The 22,982-nt window shown below is 40.9% G+C and overlaps 1 protein-coding gene across 5 annotated transcripts in view; it reads left to right on the forward strand.

The window, feature by feature from the left end:
- Positions 1–21,615, forward strand: part of ANGEL2 (angel homolog 2) — a 29,962-nt gene extending 8,347 nt beyond the window's left edge. For 4 of the 5 annotated variants that reach the window (XM_074989994.1, XM_074989995.1, XM_074989996.1 and 1 more), the window contains exons 4-9: positions 5,125–5,194; positions 8,314–8,735; positions 11,780–11,903; positions 12,763–12,823; positions 15,538–15,701; positions 18,029–21,615. In XM_074989994.1, the coding sequence (XP_074846095.1) occupies positions 5,125–5,194; positions 8,314–8,735; positions 11,780–11,903; positions 12,763–12,823; positions 15,538–15,701; positions 18,029–18,183 (996 nt within the window). In that variant the 3' untranslated portion in view covers positions 18,184–21,615. Of the gene's footprint in view, positions 1–5,124; positions 5,195–8,313; positions 8,736–11,779; positions 11,904–12,762; positions 12,824–15,537; positions 15,702–15,948; positions 16,128–18,028 lie in introns of all 5 variants that reach the window. The other variant, XM_074989993.1, reaches the window with a different exon arrangement.
- Positions 21,616–22,982: the final 1,367 nt, after the last annotated feature.

Below are 22,982 nucleotides of genomic sequence, written 5' to 3' on the forward strand. Positions count from 1 at the left end.
TCTCTTATTAGAATGGACAACAGTCTATCACCCAGGCCTGTAACTTTCACTTCAATGTTGGCTTAGCCCATTCTTCGAATTTCCATGTTCGAGCCATTTTCAAAAGATCTTTCCTCTCTACCCACATTACCAAATTCTTATTTGAAGTCCTGATCGCTTCACCCTTTGACTATTGTAACCTTTTCTCATTGCAGTCTGTTCTGGTATGGCTATAGTCTGAAGAAGTGGGTCTGTCCCACGAAAGCTCACCTAATAAACTATTTTGCTAGTTTTTGAAGTGCTACTTGACTGCTTTTTCCTTTTCTCATTGGTTTGAGTGTCTGTGAACTTACCCCTTAGAACCATTCAAAATGCTGGTGTTAAGAACACCACCTTGCTTATAGCTGCTCCTGCAAAGTCCTTTACCACCTACTTCTGCACTGCCTGTCAGGCCTTCTCATTTATCACAAGGTCAGCTCATGCTTTTCCATCAATGATGCCAGTGTTGATTAACTACTTCTGCAACAAGCATTTCCTTCTGTGCTGCCCTTTATGAGTGGAAAAAGCTCCAGTCAAAAATCTGAAAAGCTGCTACATCATCCTCCTTCATATCGTCCCCTTAATGTAAATATGAAGTGGTGATCTAAGAATGCTTAAGATGACAAATTGTGATTGCTTCTGTTTGTCTAAGTCTTCTGCATGTTATTTTTATCCTGTTTTCTCCATTCCCACACTGATTCATCTTTTATCCACCTGTTACATTGTTTGTTGTAAAATGTTTGAAGAGGTTGTCCTTTACTGTGTTTGTACAGCACTATACAAGATTTAGCTTAGTTTGGGTGGCCTGTGGATGATGCTGGTACAATATAAATGTTTGTTTATAGGTAGGGCTGGTAGCACTGCCTCTGAAGATTTACTGACAATTTCTATTATAATGCAACTGAAAAAAGGATCTGATAATTCTGGGTAACTTTAACCAGTTGGGCTAAAAATTTGCTTGCTGGGTGTCTGCCTGGTTGAATTTGTTGGAAAACTTCAGCTGAAATTGTTTGCAAGAATGGAGCGAGGGAAAAAGTTGTTATTCTGGTGAACTTGTCTTTAAAAAACTAAGTCCCACATGCTTTGGAGTGGTGGGGATTTGAAATAAGGCCATGCATGGATGGAGGTTGGTGGGAGGCCTTTGTCAATGGAGCTTTGGCTGGCCTTGAAAAAATGTCCACTCAAATTTGGTCGTTTCCTTTTGCGAAAATAATCAGTTTGCAACAGCACAATAAAGACTTTGATTTTTAATTGTTGAAACCTGACACTTCTGTCCTCTTTGAGCCTCTCTTCAGGACTAACCAGAATGGCCACATGTCATCTCTGTACGATGACTGTAGCTCTGGGCTGGAGCATGCTCAGAGATTCAAAAAACTTCCGTGTAACTTGCTCCTGGCTGCCTGGCGTAGGCCCTGCACTAAAACAACCAGAGAGCGCTGATCGTTCCTGTGCTCTTAATGACTCCCTTCTGGTAGCTTCTTCCTCCCTGCTGCATTGCTATCTGATTTGAATGACAAGGGCACAAAATCCAAGTGGAGAAGGAAAAGAATAGATTGGAACAAGAAATTTTAAGGCTTGGGAGGCTGCAGAAGGGAATGACTGAGTTGGAGTGGGGAGATGAGGTAGCTGGGCAAAGAGACTGGTAACCAGTGAAGGGGGTGCAGAGGATGGGGAGCGAGTTGTCTTAAGGAATGGGAGATTGAAATTAGACCAGGAACTAGGAGGAAGTGGCAGGTTGGACAAGGAGATCGAGACCAAGGGCAGTGGGAAAGAGGGAGGGAGGAGAGAGAGGTCTGAGGAGCAGTTGGAATACAGGTGAAGAATTGGGATTGGCTTGGCAAGGAGAGTGAAACTGAAAGTGTATGGTGGAGACTGAGCCTGGCATGAGAAGCCCAGGAAGTAGAACGAGAAGTCCTGTGGCACCTTATAAACTAACAGATCTTTTGGAACATGAGCTTTTGTGGGCAAAGACCCACTTCGTCAGATGCGTGAGTGCGGGGTTCCAGAAGAGGGTTTAAAGAGGGAGTCTCAGTCAAGGGGAGGGCCAGAGTTGACAAGGTCTTTACAGTCACGGAGGATGTGGCCCATTATCAGCAGTTAATGTGGAGCTGTGAACGTCGAGAGGAGAAATCAGGTCAGTTCAGTCAAGGGGGGATGTGGCCCATTATCAGTAGCTAATGTGGAGGTGTGATCATCAAGAGTGGAGAAACTGCTGTTGTAATTGGCCATCCACTCCCAATCTCTGTTCAGTCCTTGGTTCGTGGTGTCAAATTTGCAAATGAATTGCAGCTCTGCAGTTTCTCTTTGGAGTTCATTTATGAAGTTTTTTGTTGTAGGACTGCTATTTTTAAATCTGTTAGAGCGTCCAGGGAGATTGAAGTGTTCTACAGGTTTTTGTATGTTACCATTCCTGATGTCTGGTTTGTTTCCATTTATTCTTTTACATAGCGATTGTCCAGTTTGGCCAATGTAAATTGCAATGCAGCATTGTTGGCACATGATGGCATATATTATATTAGTAGGTGTGCAGGTGAAAAAGCCCCTGGTGGTGTGGTTGGTATGCTTAGGTCCTGTGATGATATTGCTGGTGTAGATAAACGAGCAGAGTTGGCACCGAGATTTGTTGCAGGCATTGGTTCCAGGTTTAAAGGTACTGCGGTGTGGTCTAATAGAGACAGGCTGGGATTTGGACAAGTTGCCGGGGGTGAGGAGAAGTCAGGACTAGGTTGTGGATGAGGCGAAAGGGGTCACATCTGGGGTAGAATGGCAAGTGAACAGAAGAGCATGTGCCCTAGAGACTGCAATGGAATTCTAGATTCCAGTCTCTCCCCTCTGCTCTCAGCAGTATCTCTGAAACTCTCTGGCTTACTGGGTCTCATCTCCCACTGATCCTGGTCCCCACACAGGATGACAGTTTATTTCCAACAGTTACTCTGTTAGCTGAAATGACAGAGGCAGATCTAAAGGTTGCAGTGCTGGTGATGACCCATGTGGGTGTCAGTATGATGCCACTTTATGGAATTTGCTCTTCAGTTTCTTTTTAAAAATCTAGGAGCTTATACAAACACTGTTATGGAGATCGCAAAGTCAACACTTAGATTAAGAAATGCCACAATTAAAGGTGCTCATGCAACCTTAATTCAGCCCCATTGTGTGTAGACTTTATAGTAAGTGTTTAGTTTTATGGTCACTTTTCTAAAGGACCCTTGTTTCATTCAATACACAGGCTGAACCAGCACTGGAGATGAATGAGAGTTTTGTAGCCAAGGAGAATTGTAAGATCCTGTTTCAGCTGTTACAGAAGTTGTATTTTTGTAATGAGTGAAGCTAAGTATGGCAGGAATGGAAATGGTGGGGGAAAACGCTGAAACTTGACCTGCCAGAAGTAATCATTAATTGTGTATTCTCTATGTTCTGTGTCCCCATTTTCTCACTCTGGAGTTTGGCCTGCAGAAGTGCTGCTTGTTCACAACTGGCACTAAGATAGTTGGAGCTTTTTTTTTTAAAACATACAGTGTTCAAACTGCTAGGCACCCTGGGGAAAAAAATCATATTTCTCAAATTGAGCTCCCAATGTTAGTATGTACTTTTGACCTTAATCTCACCTTGCCTCGGCTCCCTATCTGTAAAGTTGGGGATCATACCACTACTTCACCAGGGTACTGGGACGATAAATTCATTTATGTTTGTGAAGCATTTGGGATTTTTTCTGATGCTCATCTTACAAGTCTTTCGGAACAGAATTTGAATAATGCTTTGAAAATAAGGTTCAGAGCTACATATTGAATGAGAACAAACAATACTGAAGAGCTCATTAAGTGAGCATCATCCATTCTGTGCACTGAGGGAAGGGTCATGTGATCATGTAATTAAAATCTGTATCAATGTATATGCACACCCAGGCTCAATTAAAGTTGCACAGGAAGCCTTAATTCTGGCACTTTAACTTTTGCCTGATTTTGCAATCTTAATGTTTTTAACAGGATTTTTTGTGAATAGTAATACATCTTTCAAGGTAGTCTTCAGGGTGCCACAGGACTAATTTTTTCCAGTGTATTCAGTGAGTCATTGGAGTCCTTCCTGAAGTCTTGCTGCAATATTTAAAGCCTGCTGGTAGAAGCAGCACTGGAACACCTGCTCCTCTAGGGATCCTTGATTGGGAAGACAGACCACACTACACTAGTATAATTACTGGTTGGACTCTATCAGATTGCTAAGTGATGTAACTGCTGTGGTCTCAGGTTTCAAATATGTGGGCTCCCCAGACTTGAATCAGCAGAACTGAGTCAGTCTTTCTGTTGATACTAGAGAATATCGGTTGTTTTCAAAGCATGGGATTTTCAGATGAGACTTAGGCCTGGTCTGTGCTAGAAAATTAGGTTGCCATTACTATATTGCTCAAGAGTGGGAGAAAATCCACACTGCTGAGCAGTATAGCTAAACCAACCTAAGTACACATGTAGACAGTGGAATTCTTCCCTTGACCTAGCTACCTGTAGTAGGTTTCCTTACTCCAATGGGGGAATCCCTTCCATTGGCATAGGTAGTCTACATTGCAGTGCTATAGCAGTACAGCTGTAGGCCTGTAAATGTAGGCAAGCCCGGAGAGCAGAGAGAGAAAAACTACGGCCAGATATAGCCCTCAGGCCTGTCAGACTCTTCAGTCTGACTCCTGAGCTCCCATCCTAGAGCAGGGTCAGGACAATCTTACTGGGAGGAGCCAGCCCAACTCCTGAGCAGCATGGTGAACAAGGGCAGCCACTCCCTGGGCCTTCCTCCCCTTCTCAACAGTCTCAGCTCCCCCAGTGCCCATGCAGTACAGTCACTGCATGATGAGCCCTGTGCTCTACACAGTGCAGACAGGGGGTGAGGAACTCTTGTATGGTAGCTTTTGCTCCTGTAAATAAAGTTACTGACAGATCAAGGAAAATAAAGGTGTCCCAATCTGAGGAGTAGGTCTTACCCACAAAAGCTCATTACCTAATAAATAAATGTGTTCGTTTCTAAGGTGTTACAGGACTGTTTATTTGTAATGGCACACTGGTTCATTAAGTGAAAGTTTAATATGTTAAACTATGAAATTTAAATTGGAAAACCTCTTTTTAGGTACTGTGTTTACAAGAAGTACAAGAGGACCATTATGAAATGCAGATCAAGCCGAGTTTGGAATCTTTGGGTATGATATAGTTTTGTCCTGCACTTCATTACATTTTACCTTTGAATGTTCTTGTATGAAATAGTCCATGTGGAACAAAGAGAGGATGCATTTTCTGATGTGGCAAAAATTAGATAAATCGGTATTATTTTAAGGCCTTCTCATGCACTCACTCCTTTGGCAAAATCATTCATGCTTGGTTTTGCCTGTATATGAAGTTCACAACTGCACCCATAAGTGCTTTGAAATGAAATTACTTAAGACCTAATCCTATAACTTATTGAGTGCTGTCAGTTTTCATTGTCTACGGTGGGAAAGGAGGCTACTCATCACTGTCCAGAAAATGCTTAAAACACGCATGTCAGCTCTCTAAATTCTAGAGGGATGTAGATATTGCAGCTCAGAATTCTAGTTATAATTGAAGCTACAAAGCAAAAAAGGTCTTGTTGAGTGGCGTCTAAATTTTATATTACATATGCTTCAGCATTTAGTGCAGGGGTGGAGAAATAAGTGGCCTGCAGGCTGCAGTTTCCAAGGTTAGCCCCAACAAGCTGCAGAGGTGGCTGCACACACATTCCATTGGCTGTTCCTGGCAAAGGGGAGCTGCAAGCAGCTGTTCCTTCAGATGTGCATGTAAGTAATGACTGGCAGCCTGCCAGGGGCTAACCCTGATGAACTATATTCAGATTGCTCGTTTGTCCACTCTTGGTTTAGTGTAACCATTTACGTAAGATATTGTTTTTCTGAAGTGGTTAAAGTAAATATTCTAGCTAAATAGTTTAAAGCAGTGGTTTTCAACTGGTGTGCCATGGGAGGGGGAACTGACAACCCTACACCAGCTGGGGCTCAAGGAGCAAGGCTGCCTGAGTCCCAGCTGGAGCAGGGTTGGCCAGTTTCTCTCCCCCACCCCCATGGTGTCTCTTTCCAGATCCGACATAAGGGGAAATGCCAGACCTGCAGGAGCTCTTTCACACTGGGGGATCGCTGAAGTGCCATATGGACTGGCAAGGAGCCTGTCCGATTCCTGCTGTGCCAAGACAGGGAGGGAGGGAGCAAGTGAGCCTGTTGGAGCTGGGACAGGGTATACATGCTTGTGCCTCCCCTACATAAGTGAAAAGTGGTTTTGCTATGAAATTGTCTGACTGAAGTGTGCCAAGTTACTGAAAAGGTTGGGAACCACTGATTTAAAATATATGTTCGTAAGCATTGAAAGCTTAACTTGATCATGCACTAGAGACATTCAACCTGTAGGAAGAGCCGCATCACCCTCGGGACCTGCCCAATGCCAAATGAAAATTTGCCACACTACAGGAGGTTAATATTGTCTAGTAGCATTACCAACACTGTCACTGCTTATTGGGCTCTTAGATGTTTAGTGGTAAATTATAGCTAAGTAAGAGCACAGAACAGTGAGAGCCAGGACTGGTGGCTGTAAAACTTCATGGGACCATGGGAAACTTGGCCACACCCATGATAAGTGGACATCTAACTAAAATCATGCCAGATTACCGCTGTTGCTGAATGAGAGAGTGCTGAACTAGAGAGGTTCATCCTGTACTGCAAAGCAAATTTCAGGAAGTGGGATAATTGTCATAACTGCTGTTTTAATGTAAGCTGCTGGTGTTTTTAAAGCTGCCAATAATTTCTGAATTACAGAAATCTGTCAAGTACTGTTATTGGGCTATTTCACAAATATATTTCATAACCTATTAAGCTGTTCCGTGAGCCCCAAGAATATAAAGCATCAGACATTTTATCAAAACAAAAAGCAGTCAAGTAGTACTTTAAAGACTAGCAAAATAGTTTGTTAGGTGAGCTTTCGTGGGACAGACCCACTTCTTCAGACCATAGCCAGACCAGAACAGACTCAATATGTAAGACACAGAGAACCAAAAACAGTAAGCAAGGAGGACAAATCAGAAAAAGATAATCATCTGCACACTTGGCTCAATCTAATTCTTGACCTTCCCCCCACCCCTCTACTCTCTGATTTGCTCACCTTGATTATCTTTTTCTGATTTGTCCTCCTTGCTTACTGTTTTTGGTTCTCTGTGTCTTACATATTGAGTCTGTTCTGGTCTGGCTATGGTCTGAAGAAGTGGGTCTGTCCCACGAAAGCTCAGCTAATAAACTATTTTGCTAGCCTTTAAAGTGCTACTTGACTGCTTTTTGTTTTGATAGTGTATAGACTAGCACGGCTTACTCTCTGTTACTGTCCAGACATTTTACATTTGACTTAGCATGGCTTTTTCCATGGGTCGCAGGACAAGTATCTTAAATCATTAATTTAGACGTATACACACCACAGAAGATACTGGCATGTACTTGTTGTTCAAATAAGTTTTCTTCCTCCTAAGTTATTTGGGTACATGGTGTGTAGTGGCAGAAATCTGGGCTTATTGTAACAAGTCATGCCTGAATGTAAACATACCAGTAAAGGAGGGATGATAATGGTTACATGCTTCTTTTCTTTTTCAGAGAATGCAAAAGTGAGTATTTTCACTCCGAGAAAATAAAATACTATTGGAGGGTTGATATTTGAATGTGGGTTATTGAGCTATAGAGATGGTCCTCTTAAGATGGCAGTACAATACTACAGTGGAGCAGTTCTTATTTTGAAAGATGAAGAGCACAGGCCTGATGTTCACTTAAACTAAGGCCCCTTTACACTGCTCAGTCAGTGTGCAGAGCAGCATAAACGGGCTTTTAGGTAAATGAAGATCAGACCCTATATTAACATGTGCACTAGGGTTGTGATTCAGTTTTTTGCACTCAGCACTAACCAAAGTAAAAGGGATTTATTGGTAGGAATTTGTTGCCAGGAGGCATACTTTTAGTCACTTAAAGTGTTCTTTACATGAATACTTAATTATGCAGAACAGCTTCCATTGTAATTCTCCTGTTTTCGGATTCTTACATTCTTTTCTATAATTAACTTCGAACAGAGCCCAAACATGGTACATCTCAGCTCAAAAGGTTAAGGGCTAAATGTTTGGAACATTTGAAAATGGGTAGAGTGGAAACACTTTGCTGCACTTACCTGTAGCAGGCTTAGGTATTGACTGCTATCAAAAAACAATAGCATGAGCTAAGTCCTTGTTTTGTTTTCCCTTACAGTGATTCACATTTCATTCTTGCAGGTTATCATTGTGAATATAAAATGAGGACAGGAAAGAAACCTGATGGCTGTGCTGTTTGCTTCAGAATTTCCAAATTTAATCTTATTTCTTCAAACCCAGTGGAATTTTTCCGCCATGATATTCCACTCTTGGACAGAGACAATGTTGGACTAGTGCTGCTTCTGCAGCCCAGATTCCACTGTAAAACTACTGCTGCAGTCTGTGTAGCCAACACACATCTACTGTATAATCCAAGGCGAGGGGATATTAAATTGACACAGCTGGCAATGTTACTGGCAGAGATTGCCAGTGTCGCCCATCGTAAAGATGGCAGATTCTGTCCTATTATCATTTGTGGTGACTTCAACTCTGTTCCTGGTTCTCCACTGTACAGTTTTCTGAAGGAAGGAAATCTGAATTATGAAGGACTATCTATAGGAAAGGTAGGTGTTCGTCTCAACTGAGAGTCAATGTTGGTGGGGAAAAAAATAGTTTATAGATTGACACTAACCTCCAGTCACAGCATGCACCACTCACCTGATGCCTCCTCCAGATAACTGGGGGATTAACTTGCAATTGACACCTCTTCTCAAGGACATATGCCATCAAGCCATCTCTCTCTCTCTGTGGTCTGCACTCTTCTTTCCCTGGAACAGCAGGGTCCACATGAATCAGCCCTCCAGCTAGGTCACTCAGTCCAGGGACCTTACATCTGTAGTTCTGGGCTTTCCTCTCCCAGCCCTCACTGTTCCTTCCCTGGACTGCTTCATGTAATTTCCCCTTCTTGCTCCAGGTATAACAGCTCTAAACCCTCTTCCCTTTCCCAGAAGCAGCTCCTGTCCTTTGCAAGCTTCTTGGCTTTATGTGCTCCTCTTCCTACCCAGCTGAAGCTGAATGCAATCAATTTCCTACTCTGTAACTTTCCTTTCAGGTGCAGCCTTTAGCGTTAATAGGCCTGCCTGGGCACCTTCATCCTTTCCAAGTATGTGTGGCATTGAGTTTCCCTTAGAAACCCAATTTTGATCTCCACTCTAAAATCTTCAAACAAAGGAAAGTCTGCCATAGAGGTGCCGTGCTAGATCTGAGACTTGGTGTTTTTGTTCCAGACATGCAATTTTAACTCCTAATTTGCCAACTCTAACATTTTAAAACATATAAACAGTCATTTTTGAAAGTAGTGTATGTTCAATTATAGATATGTACCTATATCTTAGCTCTGGCTTAATTTAGGTCTTGTGTTCACATACAGCATCACTGCAGCCCTTAGTGAAGACTCCCCTATGCCAATAGAAGAGTTTCTCCCATTGGTGTAGTTAGCTCCTGCTTGTTAGGGAGGTGGATTATGTCAACATGAGAAGCTCTTCTATTAACATAGTGCTGGGGATTAGATTAGTAAAACTGTCATTTGGATGTAGAATTTTTATAGCTTTGAGTAATCAAGTTTTTACACATAGGTCTATAGTCTAGATCTGGCCTTATTTTTCTGATAACACTTTAAATGCCAAGTCTAATACTTAAGTGCTCCTTTTCTTTTGAAAGGGGTATCTTTCCCCAAAAATAATTTTAAGGAAGTACTAAGGTATTCCTTTTCCAGCAGGCAATGCTCTAGGGCCTGTGTAATCAGTCAGGCTAAGCGCGAGGTTTCCTTTTTGTTAACTTGCCTTACATGTCCAGAAAACCTGTTGCTTGACTGACAGTAAATATTGTTCAGCCTTATGTCGTTATTTGTTTTGGTTTGTGTCCCAGATTTTTGTGTAGGAGGAGATTTAATCACGAACATATTGATCCTTTTCAGAAGGATTCTCACATTACGGATGGAACCAAGTCTGAATTCATAACTGAAAGTAAAGTCAGTTATGGGTGCTCGGTTACCAAAGTAGAAGCCATGTTTTAGTGTGGCACTACATTCTATGATATTTTATGTGAATTTAGTGTGGGCATAGCATTTAACATCACCAATAGCTATTTAATCTGAAGTGATTAAAGCATCTACACTAGGGAAATGTGAAATTTTCCATTATTGGTGCCAACTGCCCCTCAGTGGCCAGCCCCATCTTCAGCTCCCTTTTGATTATTCTCAAAAAAGAATAAATGCTTTATTGTTAAAAGCAATATCAGCAGTCAGTGAACTGTTTACACTAGAGCTCCTGTGTTGCTAATAAAAGGTGTTGGTACTCTCTCAGCTTTGTCTTGCAAGAATTATTTTACAAAATAGGATTGTAAAGATGTTTTAAAGTGATAGGAAGCAGAGAAGTTGCATATGAAAAATATAATGATTTAGAAGAGAAAGCTATGAAGAGCTGCTATGAATGTCGTCATTTTTGTCAGACACATACTGAAGAGTAGACTCACCGCAAGTGTGCCCCTTCATAGCTAGGTGCAAAGTAACAGCTTTGCCTTCTCTAGTACCCTCTACTGATTGTTATTCTGGTTCTTGAGTGGTCTTCTCACTTTTTGGTCCTCCAGCCAGGTCATATTTTAGTTCCGTGCTCCTTCTCATGATAATAAAGACCAACAAATGTCCAGCAAATCAATCCAAGAACTTGTGTCACGTCTTTGACCCCTGACTATGGGTCCTTTGACCCTTTTCCCCATCTCTCTGGGCTCTGAATTGACCTGATCCCATTACTTCAGGGACCTCCACTCCAACATCCCAGTGGCTGATATGGAAATGTAGGTCCACTCTCTGTATTGCATTCCGGTCCACAGAACCTAGAACAAGTAGCCAGTATTTTCTCTGTTCAACTCGTTGCCACCATCTCTCTGGACTACTTTGTGTCCTTTATCTTTCCTCAAGGCCCTTCGTAGACTTTTGGTAAGGATCAACGCCTCCCAGAAGGTCTCCCTAGAGATCCAGTTTGTACCCTTACGTTGGTATCAGCCACAGGAGCTTGCTCCAGACTTGCGTCTTCCATATATTTCCTGCTTTGTAGTGCCCCTAGCATGACTGCAGAGTTCTTGCCTGTCTCCCTGGATCCATGCAAAGTCTATTCCCAATACCCCTAAGATTTATTTGTCACAACCTCTTGGACTTCATTGCTTCTGTTTCCCTGTCAGCTCAGGACAACCTGCCTCCAGCCTTAGGATTTACTGCCCCAGCCTCCCAGTCTTCTTTCTGGTTTTGACTCTAGGCTTTGGCAGCCTACCAACCTCTCGCCCAAGAGAGTGAATATCCTCTGCATCTCATCTGTGTATCCTTCCCTTCCTTCCGCTGCCCTGTGTGCCTTCCTTTCTGAAGAGCCAGCTCCTTTCAGTCTGAGTTTGATAACCAATTATGCTCCATGGCATAACTGGGCTTAACAGCACGTTGTTTAGTAGGGGCTCATACACCCCATAGCTGCCTGGCTAAGAAAAGTGTACTCTCTGGCAGTATGTCTTTTGTTAATTTGATCACAGTTGACTTAAAAGCATTTTTCATTGAAATTTTGCATGTGTATCTCGTGAATTAAATCAGACTCTGTTTGAAATAACCATGTATCTTTCTTAGGTGTCGGGGCAAGAACAGTCTCCTAGGGGACAAAGAATCTTAACTATTCCAATTTGGCCTCCAAGTCTAGGCATTTCACAAAACTGTGTGTATGAGGCACAGCAGCAGCAAGAAGAAAACACAGGTCAGTTTTTGAACAGGTGAACTTCGTGGTTCTCTAAAAACATCACCTATATTCCCTTTTAGAGTAGGGATGTTAATGGCTAAATGGTAAGCTTCTCCCTGAATGTGTGAGGCTTACCAGTTACTGTTAATGGGTGGGGGCTGGAGGCTGCTCCAGAATTGTGGGGCCTGCTGCAGATGAGGGCAGGGGTGCTCAAGCACAGCTAGAGAAGCCCTCGTTTGTGGTGGGCCCAGCCCAGAAGCATGACGGGCAGAAGTTCTCCAGCCTAGCCAGAGTAGTTCTCCAGCCATTCATTCTGCACCATTAATTGGTTAACTGGTTAAATTTAACATTTAACTGGTTAACTAACTAAATAAGATTGTTTTGAAGCTCAGCTACTTTCCCATTGAAAAAAATGGGCCCCAGTCTTGCAAACATGAGCTTGGTGGGACTACTCTAGAATAGCTTTTACCTTCCAAGGCATTTACAGGCTTAAGCCATAGAAAAAATTAAATTCCTTTTAGATTAACATGCAGTGGGTAACTAGAAATATTAGAGCCATTGCTGTTGGATATTTTTAATACCTTCTGTCTAAGTCAACTTTTTGTATTTATATTCAATGTTAAACATATTTTTAGTTCATCTGCATTGTCCTATATTTTGAAAGGGTATGTTTCTAGGTAAACTTTTCTGGAAAGGTACAAATTTGTATGAAGAGTTGGAGTTCAATACAGTTTTTATTTATTTGATCCTTCCCATCAAAAGAAAAATAAATAGCATTTGGAGCTATTGTTCTAAGCTACTTTTCCTGTACCTTTTTTCCAGTGATCTTAATGACCTCATTTAAAACATATATTTGAATTTCTCCTTATTTTTATAGGTGGAAAGATAAAAGAAGCAAAACTGGAGAACACAGAAGAGCTCGTAATAGCAGCTGAAAAGTGAGTCTTGGAAAATCTTTGTTGGCTCCTTTTAAAAAAAGAAAAGAAAAGTACAATCAAAATCCTGAGCATATGTACTAGGATTTCAAATTAGATAACTGATAAAACTGGACTTGGTTCTCTAATTTGGGTTTTGTATGTGCCTATGTAAGTTGTTAAAATATAGTTATTTACACAGCTTTCTGTACATGCATGTTATGTAATAAAACACAAAAAGATATTTTCCAAAATAGACAATAACACTCCTAAACCCTCATCATCTTAATTAGAAGTGTTAAAGATGGAGTTAGTTCAGTTTTCAGAGCTATTGTAATATGTTTCCTCTGACAACATCTAGCAATACACCAGTCACATTTCACAACTGCCTTCTGGTGAGTTAGGTCCTGTAACCTTGAATTGTCAGAGCAGCTAGAGGATTTAAATAAAAATAAATCAAAATTAAATGGCATAGTTCGTCATTTTTACACTGATCTTACTTCTAGCAACTATACTAGTTCAAAAGCATGACTACCTATTATTTTCAAAAGTGATAATTGAAGAGAAACCAGAAAAAATATGGATTAGGATAACTATACAAAAGGCTAGACACAATTTTCATTTTGAAACAAAAGAAAAAATAACCAGAGATGAGAAAGTATCTGAATTATGTATTGCAAAGCACCATTTCTATATGGGGCAACTGATGCGTGTTATTCCAAACTGAGAAGTTGAGGTTAAGGAAATATCAAGACTGGCTACAGGGCAAGTTCCATCTCTCCTCATTAAACAATACTTCTGACATTTGTTTACTTTTGAACATAACCAGCACTCTTTGTTCTAAAGTCATGTAGCAAAGCCATGAAATGTGGGGCCAGCTGCAGAAATCAGTTATAAGTGGCAGCACCATCTAGCTGCTTGAACTTTCATATTTCATCCCTTTTTGATCATTTGGAGATGCTGGTTTATAAATGTTAACAAGTTTCCTTTTTGGGAAACAAAGAACTGTGTTAACAAAGCAGATTTCGTAGATCAAACTGAATAGAACAGCAAAAAGTTAACTTTCTTTAAAAACCTCTTCCCCCAGCATTCTGTATTGGGCAGGCAAGGAGACAGGTACTTCCATTCTCTTTATTGAAATTCTTAAAAACCTTAGTTAGGAGCCTTAAGGATTTTTAAAAAGCAAAGCTAAAGACATTTAAAAATTAAATATGAAAACTCCTATTTAGACCCAGAAGTTCACTTAAACATCAAAAATGTGGCTTCTAGTTTAGACTGACATGAAAGGACATTTGATTGTTTTCAAGTGGAAGAAAGAATACAGTAATTACATGGGTGGAAGATGAAGCACTGTAAGGGTCAAAGAAAGACAAGTTTCCATCAGCAGAATAAGTTCAAGAGAAAATAAGAAAAAATGGACTGAACTGAAAATGGAATGGAGACAAGGAGAAGGTGAAGATAGTGACAAACTGGTAGCATTTGTAGGACCAGTGTGGTCACTTCTCACCTCTCCTGGAGAAATTTGGAATGTGTCTACACTGCAGGGGTGTCACTATCGTGCCGTAACGTAGGCATTTCCTAGGACAATAGAAGGACTTTATTTGTCAATGTAGTTAATCTCTCTGAGAGGTGGTTGCTAGGGCAACAGAAGAATTCTGTCATGAATTTAGATATATGCATCCAGCTCTTATGTCAACCTAACAACAGCACTTAGTATGCAGAAATGTTTACAGCCCTGAGCAGCATAGCAATGTCTGTCTAATTTTTAAGCATGAACTTGTCCTTCCCAAAACAGGAGGTCTTAAACTCCTTGTGTACTCTGAAGTTAGACAATTTAGTTAAAGGCTTACTGTCTCAACTCCAATGGGCACAAATACAAATCCTGAGTATGTATAAGGGGAGGTTCATAAAAGGCATCCTCAGCTTTTTGTACATATGATTGGTTACACAACACAGGCATGGGGTAAAGTTTTCAAAAGTGCCTGTGTGACATTAAAGGCTGGCCTACACTAAAAAAGTTGGGTTGACTTAACTACATCACTCTACGCTGTGAAAAATTCCACTCCCTTTGCAATGAAATTAAACCATCTTAAGTAATGATTTGAAAGAGGAATTCTTTAATCAACTAGCTACTGCCTCTTGCTACTGCAACAGAATAACTCCTTCCATCTGTACTACAGCTATGCTGCAGTGGTATTTCTGGTGTACGCTAACCCTAAATCTCATTGAAAGTCAATGGGGCAGGATCCTAAGTGTTAAATCAGTTGAAAATCAGACTTAAACCATGTGTATACCACTGCTTATGTCTGCAAAATTTATGCCACTTGGATTGAAAAAAAATACCCTTCCACTCCTACTGTCGAATGACATGAATTTTTTTGCTGGCAAAAGCATTTGTGTGCACAGCCCTATGTCAGCAGGACAGTTCTCTCCCGTTGGCATCGCGTGGCTGCATGAGCAATTTTTTAGCAGCGCAGTTGTCTGTATAGCTGTGCTGCTGCTGCATGTTCATTTGTGTAGACATGGCCTTAAAATCCTTTGAAAATTGTACCTTAGATTCCTGTTCCAAGGAGTCAACGAGATGCAAAACATGCATGTTACTTAGCACCTCCTGGAGTGTGTTAACAATGAAAACATTTATTCAGCTTTTTGGCTGTAGGAATTAAATAAGTGTTTTGTTAATGTCTTTTACTTAGTAGCTATAATGAGTAAAATATTTCTATGTGATTCTTGTTTAGGTTTCCTTCAAAATTACAGCACCACTTTAAATTATCTTCAGTTTATTCCCATTACTCACCTGAAAGTGGGATTCCAGAAGTAACAACTTGTCACTCCAGAAGTGCTGTCACTGTGGATTACATTTTCTATTCTGCAGCAAAGGATGATAGCACTGCTCAGCCAGGTAAAGAAGCTGAGGTCAAGTATTAAAGTTCTCTCAAAGACTGTCTCCCTGCTGAATAATAAAGTAGAGAGCCTAGCCTAAAAGGAGGCATATTGCTTAATTTCACAGATATCAAATACACAAAAGTCACTATACTCAGTGAATTATAGGTGCCCAAACATTTAGAATATGTGAACTGTTCCCTCAGAGATGAAGACTCCCAGTCTTAACTCATCCTGTCCTTTACTTTCTCCCTTACTGATTCCAGTTAACTTGTTGCTTGCTGGGATCGTTGTTGTACATCCTCTGAAGAACACTTGCAGTGGCCTGCATGGTCTCTTTTACCAAATGCTTTGTCACTTCCATGGCCATCATGATGGTCTTGACTATAAGATTCAAGAAGTCGAGGACCCCTGATGAGCATTGATTAAAAATGTGAACACCAAGGTAATGTCACTGTCATTCAGAAGCCTGTATGGGCTTAGTGACTAGACATGTGATATAGTTGGTTCCCATTTTCGAGAATATAATGAACTGAAATTTCAGATGGAATAGAGATGATGCATGACAACTCCTACGTGAGTACTCATGTTGAAAATTACCTTGGAGCAGCATCAGTATTTCTCTCAAGAAATGACCTAAGTATTTTTGAGATCTCTTGGTACACTGTGGAAAAATCATTGGCACAGCATAATTGAGTATGTGTACCTGTGCCGCAATTCTGTGGTTGCAGTTACAACTGAAACTCACCAGATGGTGCAAGGATGACAGAACACAGCAGAGTGGGTATCCTGTCTTGGCTTTTAAACCTTACCAGTGAAGCAAAGTATCACTTACTGTATTTGTGATTTTGTTATGGCTCTGAGACACAGAATTTCCATGTTTTACAATTGGTCATCTGCTTTGCTTCATCCTACATTATCCTGCCAGAAAATGAACCTTTATATTGCTTTAACACTGCAGCCTGGCCAGCTGAATCGATCTAGGGATAAATCCCAGAACTCAGACCCCTGGATTCCATTCCATTCCTTAGCACAGTCTTTCAGTGTGACCTTTTCAAATTGCTTAATTACCTGTGCTTCGGTTTTCTACACACTAAAAGGAAAAATGCAAGAAAATTAAATTACCTGGGAGGACTTAGTTTTGCAAGGTGCTGAAAACTTCTCTGAGGTGCCATGTGCCCCCAGCTTCCTCTGACTCTAGTCTGAAATAAGATTGTGCAGCACCTTCCAGGACTGAGCCCTAACCACCTTGAATGTGTATATTATGGTAGTGCCATAGCGTACCAGGCTTGAGATTAGGTTCTGTTTTGCTCTGAAAATGGGAGTTCAAATGCTTTGGGGGCAATACCCAGTTTTTCATATAAAGCAAACTGTAAGGGCAAACTGTATAAATTGCGTAAAACTTGATTTTTCTGAGTAGTTACAAGAAAAACAGGTTCCAAGTGCTAATAAATTAAAAATTGACCTGATAGAGTTTGCTTTCCAAGTCTTGTAATGTTTTGGGTCTCACTAGGTTAAAAACTACAGGTTGTAAAAATCTAGACTTTGTTCAGTGTAAGTTTGGAGTGAAGAGAAGTGTCTTTAGAGCTACGTCATTTGTTAATTAACAGAAAATAGATTTTCTGTCATAATTATTGGTTAATGCTATGCTTAGTTGGTGGAAATCATGGGTTGACAGCCAGGATCTTTTGAGAGGCAAGAACTTTTGTATCTTTCTAGTCCAGGAGTTCTGTGGTACTACTCAGACAGTTCAGGAGAGCTCCTGAACTAGTTTAATCCATGAAGAGCAGGATCTTTTCTCCAGCATGTGTGTGAAAAGTTCAACTGCCTCAGGATCTGTGCTCTGTGCTGAAACTGTGCTCCTGAGCTGACTGAACAGTTTCATAATGACCAGGCTTGTATCAATGTAATCACAGCTGCTGGCTTGTTAGAGCTCTGAAAAGCTGTTCAGCTGCTTGAAGAGTGGAGTTCTTGAACCAGCTGAATAGTTTCATGGAGACCAGAAATAGCTGCTGGCTGGTTGGAGATCAGGAGTTCTGTGAAACTGTTCAGCTGTGAAGCTGTTAAACTGTGTTTCATTGACAAAGCAATAAATACTGTGTCAAAGGTCTTCGTTTATGTATAGAATGAACTTAACTCACACAACATAGTTGTTATAATCAGCTACGAAGTGATTTGTGCAGATTTTTGTACGGTATCACTGTTACCAAAGTGTTGTATTAACACATCGCAAATCACTCTTCCAGGTTGGAATCCTCCTTCCATGTACAGGGTGGGTGCAGGTATGTAAGAGGTGGCTCACATTGTGTTGTCTGCACAAACTTTCTTTCTTTTCTTTTTGTGTAGGAGTTGAAGATACTTTTGATGGCGGTCTGAAGCTTCTTGGTAGATTATCACTTTTAACAGAGCAAGATTTGTGGACAGTTAATGGTCTTCCCAATGAACACAACTCTTCTGATCACTTGTCCTTACTAGCTCAGTTCAGGCTTATTGAACAATAGTTCCCAAATTATTTTTATATCTGCACTTTCTCCCTGTAATTTTAATTCAAGGACTGGCAGACTCATTAGAGTTAATTTCACCTGCATGTTGAATTCTTAGTGTTGTGTAAAGTAGTTTTTAAAAGAGATTTCTTTGTAAAGATTGGAGTCATTAAGACAAAAAGAAATGAGTTTACATTAGCATCCACTTTTTGATAATGGAAAATGTCTGTGCCATAGTCTGAAATGGCATTATTTTTCAAAAGATGTTTTTATTGTAAATCATAGTAAAATGGGAGATGATTCTTAAGTACAGCTTATTTCTCTCAGTCCTTTAAGCAATAGATGGTATTTGTAGCAAGCTTTGTAATAAGCTCAAAGTAGATTTTTGTGTAATTTTTCAATGTGTTCTATTTAAAGTTGCTTTTGTTACCCTCCCCAAACATCAAAATATTTATCACAATCTTCGAGTCCCTCAGTGGGCATTTAGCTAGTGCAGGAGCAGCAGGATTGGGCCTATTCTTGCAGCATGGTAATTAAAAGTGCTTGAGTAATGGTTAAGCTTACAAGAGTATAACATGTTTGCCGATATTCAGAAGCTTTAAAAGCATCTGAAATGAAACCAAGTAGCCAATTGGTGGTATCTGATCACAAAGTGGTACAGCACAGAAAGAACTGAAGGAGCTTTCCCATTGGAACATTTTTTAAGAGACTTAACAGGGGGTCAGACCTTTAGAGGTTTCCTTTTTAGGGAACACATGAGAAGCTTGTTTGTTCACCTATTCGTGCTCCCCCATATGCAGCATTTAAAGATTCTTTTGGAATTAAACTTTCCACTTCTTGGTTGAAGGGAGGTTAACCAGGAATTCCTTGTAACTGTGTATGGATCTGCGTGTGGCTGAGTCAACAAAGTGGAGTTGCTCTCACTGTTGTGCTGCTAGAAAAACTGAATCTCATACTTGATCATTGTCTTTCAATAAGCAACTGAATTCAGAAGCAGCTCGTCCCATTTACTGTGTTTTAACTTTCATTTTACTATTTGAGTTACAGAATCCCCACCTTCTTCATTGTCACTTTATATTCTGAGACGTATGTTAAAGATTATTACACACACAAGAAGAATGTGTTCCAATGACAGTCCAGTTGATTGAACTCATAATAATGTGGATTTTTAGTTCAGCATAAATGGTTTTCCTAAGATCTTTGCTAACAAGTTTGTGACGTAACAATCCACCTGCATAGTGAGCTAATGTGTCTGGCTCTGTAGCAATCCATTTGGTTAATGCTGACCAACAAATACTAGCTGTTGCTTCATACTAAACTTTATTTAATAATAGACAGGAGATGCTTCTTGGAATACCCAATTTTATGGGAGTTAAAGTAAAGCCTCTGAGAACTGGGACCAATAAATGCAGCTATGGTGTTGGGCAAGTGGCTGAATAATTTAATAGCTTCGGCATCTTCACAAAAATAATCTGGCCCCAGATAAATCCGAAAAGGCCATCTTCTCAGCCTGTTATAGAAGAGCTGCACCTGGGTGATGTGTGTCAGCACAAGGGCAGACAGCAGAAATGATTGAAGCAGCCTCCCTGAGAAGGGAGGAGGGCTGCTATCAGGGACTTCTATCTCCTGCTCTGGAGGAGCAAAAGGAAACCCTGCTAGCATCTGCTTTCTCCTGCAAAGATCCCCATCTTGTCTTTCATAGCCCTCATTTGGCTACTTCTGCCAATGCACTTCCTATAACTCCAATTCAGGAGTTGCAGTGGTTATCAAATTAATTAACATTAACAATAATTCCCACTTCTCAGAATTCAGAGCCATTCTATTGCACATGTGTACAGAAAAGGTGTCTTGATTAATCAATTGGTTGGTCTGCCTGATTCACTGTCTCCCATCTAGGGTATTTAAACTCAATTTTTAGGAGCTTTCACTTCTCCTGCATGTTACTTTTTTGCCACTCAGATTAAGGGAGACCAGTAAACAGTGAATTTGTGGTGTCAGGGATAGTAGGGGTGGCTGGACATGCAATATCACAGAAACGTACTAATCTGTTTGTGTGTACTTCAGTTTCTGAACACAAGTATTTTGAATTTCACAGGCTTGTGCTCCGATTCCAGGTGGAATCTTTCTTTCCTGTATTTTTTAAAAGGTGTCTGTGGGTAGATGTTGATAAATTCACCTGTTCTATTTTTAAATGATTCAGCTGTGGTGTTAAAAGCGCGCGCCAGGAAAGTCGTCAGTTTTATGTAATTGAGGTAAGGAAAGGGTGAGAGTTAGGCTTTTCTCACTTCTCCTGTAATACTGCTAGAGTTTCTGGCAAACAGCTTATTCTGACTTGCTCTGGATGCATGCTTAACAGAGGTGCCAAGTACTCTCTAGCTCCTGGAATACCATTTACATGAGAACAGTTGAAACATTTTCACTAAAAATATTTGCTGCCTAAGATTTCCATTGAAGCTGGAGGTCTGTCAGTATTCCTTCTGTTTATCTACAGCTCATCCGATAAGCCTAGAACAATTATGTTGTAATTATTTTAATGAGGATGTTTTAAGAAAAACGTGAACTTCCCAGCAATTATACAAGATGAGGGGATGCACACGGAAGTGAGATGGGCAGAATGTGACATTTAGGCTATATGCCACCTATCTTGTAACTTACTGATAGAGCTTACATCGCTAGTATGAAGCTACTGCTCTGGCTCAACTAGCACCAGAGTTCTTGCGTTTTAATGGTTGAGAGTAAGGCTATGTCTACAGTAGACATAGAAGTCGACTATCAATACACAATTTTAGCTACATCAGTTGCAAAGCTAAAATCAACTTCTTAGCAGTTGACACCAATGTCTGTGTACGTGGAGGAAGGTCAACAGGAGTGTTTCTTCTGCTTCTCACAAGGAGTTCCAGGGTCAACTTTGACCCTGGAAAGTGCCGTTTCACCTGTGCATGAAATGAAATGTTGGAAGACTGATCCTGAGCAGGTCGATCTTCCTCAGTAATGTGGCTGTACGCTGACATGAAAATTAGTGCTACCTTAGCACTGCCTGAAGCTCTAGCCTATTCATAAAGCTACACTGCTGCTCCCCTTACAGCTTTAGCAATGCATCATTTCACAATTAACCCATCACCTCACTACACACATCATCTTACACCATAACAGGTTGAATTCTGTATGATACCAACTCCTGACTGTACAGGGGAAGGGGAGGCTGAGATCTCATTTTCTTCTGCCAGTGACTTGCTACTTCTTCCCCAGGCTCTTCTCTTGTTGAACCCTCCACAGTGCTGATACATGTAAAGTAGGGCTGTTCTTAGGATTTATGGGGCCTTACACAGTACTTGTTCCCCTGTGTCAAGCATTGCAAGAAGAGCCATTTTTTTTCCGAATTTCTTAAAAAACAATAGCTACAATGCATGTGAATGAGATGGTTCTTAATAAACATTCTTATTAACCTCATACTTTTTTGCAACCCCTATTTTAAGATCAGTGCACACGCACAGATTTGTAACGTGATATGTGTTTTTGCAGGATGTTCACAAACTTTTTACATATTGTTTCTTCACACTTTGCCTGTGTGTATGTACCAACCACTAGCTTCCTGTCTGTCACTCCTACCTACTTTAATTATGCCAGTTTTACGTCACATTTAATTTTTCTTTCTTAAAAAGCATGATGCCCTTCACCCCAGAAATGCCACAAGCTTCCTTTTCCTTTTCAGAAGCAACACTTTATTAGCAACATGATCAAAACACTGATACATATCCCACAATGCACTACACATATTAAAGGGGGAGTTACCTAATGTTTCAAGATCATCAATCAGTTACTATTTAGATATGAGTTATTCACTGTTGGGCTTTTAGACATTCACAGTTTACCAATTAATTTACATTAATGTGAGTTAAGCACAACTCAAAATCCTGCTTCCCCCCAGCCCAGGTTCAACTCCCCAGCCCTGCACAACCCAGTTCAAACTCTTTCCCCTGAGCCCCCCCTGCTCCAGCTCAATTCAAACCCCCCCCCCCCCCAAAGGGCTGTGCAGCCCTGGATCAATACCACCCCCTTCCCCCCCACCACAGCTCCAACACAGTCAGGCTTAACTGTCCCCAGCTGCCCCTGCTGCCAGGACTTACCTTTCAGAAGGACTCCAGGTGCTCCTGCTGCTTCTCTGGATGCAGAATGTGCATTCCACTGGGGGAAAAAACACACCCCGGACTTAGGTGAAATTTGAGTTATGCAAGGGCGCATGGGAACACAACCCTCACATAATTCAAGGGAATACTGTACATTAAGATCTAGCAGTGCCCCTATTCTGCAGAAGGGCAGGGACAACCCTGAAGAGCTGTACCCAGCACCATTGCGCTGTGGTGTACTCAATGCAGATTTGTCATTGCCAGCTGCCATCGTCCATACCAACCTTCTGTTTTGTACATGGGATTGTAAACCAGGTAAACTTACACAGAAAGTAGTTGAAGGACAAGTATGTTCATGCTGAAAAATTGAGTTTCCTCCTCCATCCCACCTCCTGCCCTGCAAAGTGAAATCTTGGTGTGGTTAAAAAGTACTTTTGTCTTCCATCCCTATGAGACAGTGGAGCCAAACCAACTATGTATAATGCTAGTCTATTTCTCTGGTCTTGGTTTTGAAAGATGTTTATTTATCAATTGAACAAGCCCAACCCTTCAGAAAGAAAGTTAGGCTAAGCTTTCAATCTGACCCATAGCTATGTGGTGCTGTTACGTGCATAGTATGTACATGCAGGCTGTATCAAGGAATACGTGTTACATCTTAACAGCTAATTCATATAGGTGTTGAAGGAAGAC

This window comes from Carettochelys insculpta, chromosome 3, assembly GCF_033958435.1.
Source record: "Carettochelys insculpta isolate YL-2023 chromosome 3, ASM3395843v1, whole genome shotgun sequence".
Classification (NCBI taxonomy): Eukaryota; Metazoa; Chordata; order Testudines; family Carettochelyidae; genus Carettochelys; species Carettochelys insculpta.